This window comes from Eimeria tenella, genomic scaffold, assembly GCF_000499545.2.
Source record: "Eimeria tenella Houghton genomic scaffold, Eth_scaff1421, whole genome shotgun sequence".
Classification (NCBI taxonomy): domain Eukaryota; phylum Apicomplexa; class Conoidasida; order Eucoccidiorida; family Eimeriidae; genus Eimeria; species Eimeria tenella.
Window position 1 is genome coordinate 1 of NW_013543886.1, and position 2,661 is coordinate 2,661.

General features: G+C 54.1%; 1 protein-coding gene across 1 annotated transcript; it reads right to left on the reverse strand.

Annotated features, from left to right (window-relative positions):
* Window positions 1-8: 8 nt before the first annotated feature.
* ETH_00035335 (origin recognition complex 1 protein, putative) lies at window positions 9-2,612 on the reverse strand (the record flags this gene model as incomplete). The annotated part of the gene is made up of 7 exons (XM_013379103.1): window positions 9-90; window positions 276-369; window positions 1,043-1,212; window positions 1,424-1,671; window positions 1,893-1,975; window positions 2,083-2,156; window positions 2,546-2,612. Coding segments are annotated over 7 exons (818 nt in total), but the record flags the coding sequence as incomplete, so codon positions are not given.
* Window positions 2,613-2,661: the final 49 nt, after the last annotated feature.

The following is a 2,661-nucleotide window of genomic DNA, read 5'->3' on the forward strand; positions in this document are numbered from 1 at the left end:
TATAGGGTTTAGGACCTGAGGACTTGCAGCGCCCGGCGAATGTCTCCGTAGAAATTCGCAATCTTCCTGGCGCAGACTTTAATTGCTGCGCTGTACGTACACACCCAAACCCTAAACCCTAAACCCTAAACCCTAAACCCCCAACTATAACCCCCAATCGTAGCTAAATTTGCGCGGGAAGCTTTCAGTTCCGAGCCCTCAGAGGCAGTGCCTAGACCTTTGCGTGGACCCCAAACCCTAAACCCTAAACCCTAAACCCTAAACCCTCGCCGCACTCCGCGAAGAGATCTTTGCAGTCCTGCAGCCGCTCCAAAATGATGTCCTCGATTTGCTCGCTTGTGTAAGGATTAAAAGTCAGACGCCCGAAGCCTGAGGGCCCAGACAGCAGCTAGCTAGCTAGCTAGCCACAAGCGGCTAGCTAGATGGCTAGCTAGCCACAAGCAGCTAGCTGGGCAGCTGCAGCCAGCTCGCCAGCCCTCTAGAGCTGGCTAGCTACGCACAGCTAGCTGGCAAGCTACTCAGAGCTAGCTGGCTAGCTATGCGCGGCTAGCTGGCTAGCCATGCACAGCTAGCTGGTTACCCATGCACAGCTAGCTAGTTAGCTACTCACAGCTAGCTAACCAAATGTCTGCGCCGATAGATAGGCAGCAAGTAACTCTCCTATTTAGCTCGAAAGGCATTCTACCGGCTAGCTAGCTACTGGCCAGCTAGCTAGTGGGCTGCCTGCACTTCTGGCTAGCCAGCCAGCCAGCAAGCTAGCTAGCTACCTATCTGGTAATCTGTCAAGCTAGCTGGCTTGGCAGCCGCCTCCCTTGCTCCCTCGCTATCTCCCTGGCCAGCTAGCTAGCTAGCTATCTAGCCGGCTAGCCAGCTAGCCAGCTAGCTATCTATCTAGCCAGCTAGCCAGCCAGCCATCTATCTCTCATCCTAGCAGGCCAGGCAGCTAGCCATCTAGCTAGCCACGCATCTAGCTGGCCAGCCACCCAGCCAGCCAGCAGCTAGCTAGCTAGCTAGCTAGCTAGCTAGCTAGCTGGGGAGTTACCGATCCTGGAGGCGCAGCGGGAGTTGAGGATCTTCTCGGGCAAGTCGATGGTGTTGGCGACGGCCAAAAGGACCAAACGAGAAGAAGGCCAAAACGGCCAATCAAATAAAGTGTAAAGGACCCGCTGCTTGGGACTCACGAGGCAGTCCACCTCGTCTATCACCAACACGCTGCGCAAACCCTAAACCCTAAACCCTAAACCCTAAACCCTCAACAACAGGCCGCCCGCCTGGTGCACGCGCGGACAAGCAAGCGCGGCCAGGAGCAGCTACACTCACCAGCGACGCAGCAAACACCCCCACAAACCACTAACCACTAACCCTAAACCCTAAACCCTAAACCCTAAACCCTAAACGCGGAACCCGCGGGCGTGAACCTCACATGGGCATTTGGCTGTGCTTGGGCTTCAACCTTTTCTTGGGCAAGCTTGTCTCCTCCTGCCAGCTGTAGTCTGCTGCTGCTCCTGCTGCTGCTGCTGCACCTGTAAAATATCTGTCAAGAGTTGTAAACGCTTGTTGAGGATTTAGGGGTTTGCTGCCGAAGAGCTGTCTGTACACCGCAACGAACACCATGTCCGGGTGCTGCAGCTGCATCGCGTTCAACTCGATGCAGCGAAACGCAGGAACAGCCTGCACACAAACCCTAAACCCTAAACCCTAAACCCTAAACCCTAGCCCTCCAGCCAAACACTGAGCGAGCGAACGCCACAAAACCCGTGTTGTTTTGTCCACTGCAGGAACTCTCCAGCGCTAAACCCTTCACAGCTTCAAGCTCAGCGTCCAAACCCTAAACCCTCAATCTTAAACCCTAAACCCTAAACCCTAAACCCCAAACCCTAAAAGGTGCTTGCCTTGTTCTGCATGTCTTGCTGCAGCGAGCGGAGGACACTTCGCACTGTGGCAGTTTTGCCCGTGCCTGGCAGTCCGCTGATGTCTATGAACAACAACACCCCAAGAGCCAACACAGCTCTAAACCCTAAACCCTAAACCCTAAGCCCTAAACCCTAACTCCTGAAAGCTGAGAGGGAGATAAACACCTACACAGCAACTCTCCTCCTTGCTGCTGGCTTATGCCGGTCAAAATTGTCTGGCGGATCTTTTGGAATTCAGTTGTCCTGCGCGCACCCAAACCCTAAACCCTAAACCTTAAACCCTAAACCCTAAGCCTCAAACAATCTGGGTCCTACAGTTTAAGAGAAACCTCCTTCCTGCCTGTTGGCGACAAGTGTATAGAGACAACCCGCATTAAGGGTTCAGGGTTTGAAAGCACAGGACTTGGGGTCTAGGGTTTAGAGTTTGGCGTCAAGGGTTTAGGGTTCGGGGTCCAGAGCTTAGGGTTTGGAGTCAAGGGCTTGGGGCTCGCGGTCAGTGATCTAGGGTTTGGGGTCAAGAGTCTCAGGCTTGAGTTCAAGGGTTTAGGGTTTGGGGTAAAGGGTCTAGGGTTTGGGGAGAAGGGTTTAGGGTTAGGGTTTAGGGTTTAGCGTTAGGGTTTAGGGTTTGGAACCTGCAAGGAAGACTCGCAGGGACGCTGTCCAGCTGAAGACGGCGGATGGCCCGTTGCACTGGAGTCACTGCGGACAAGCCCCAAACCCTAAACCCTAAATCCTAAACCCTAAACCC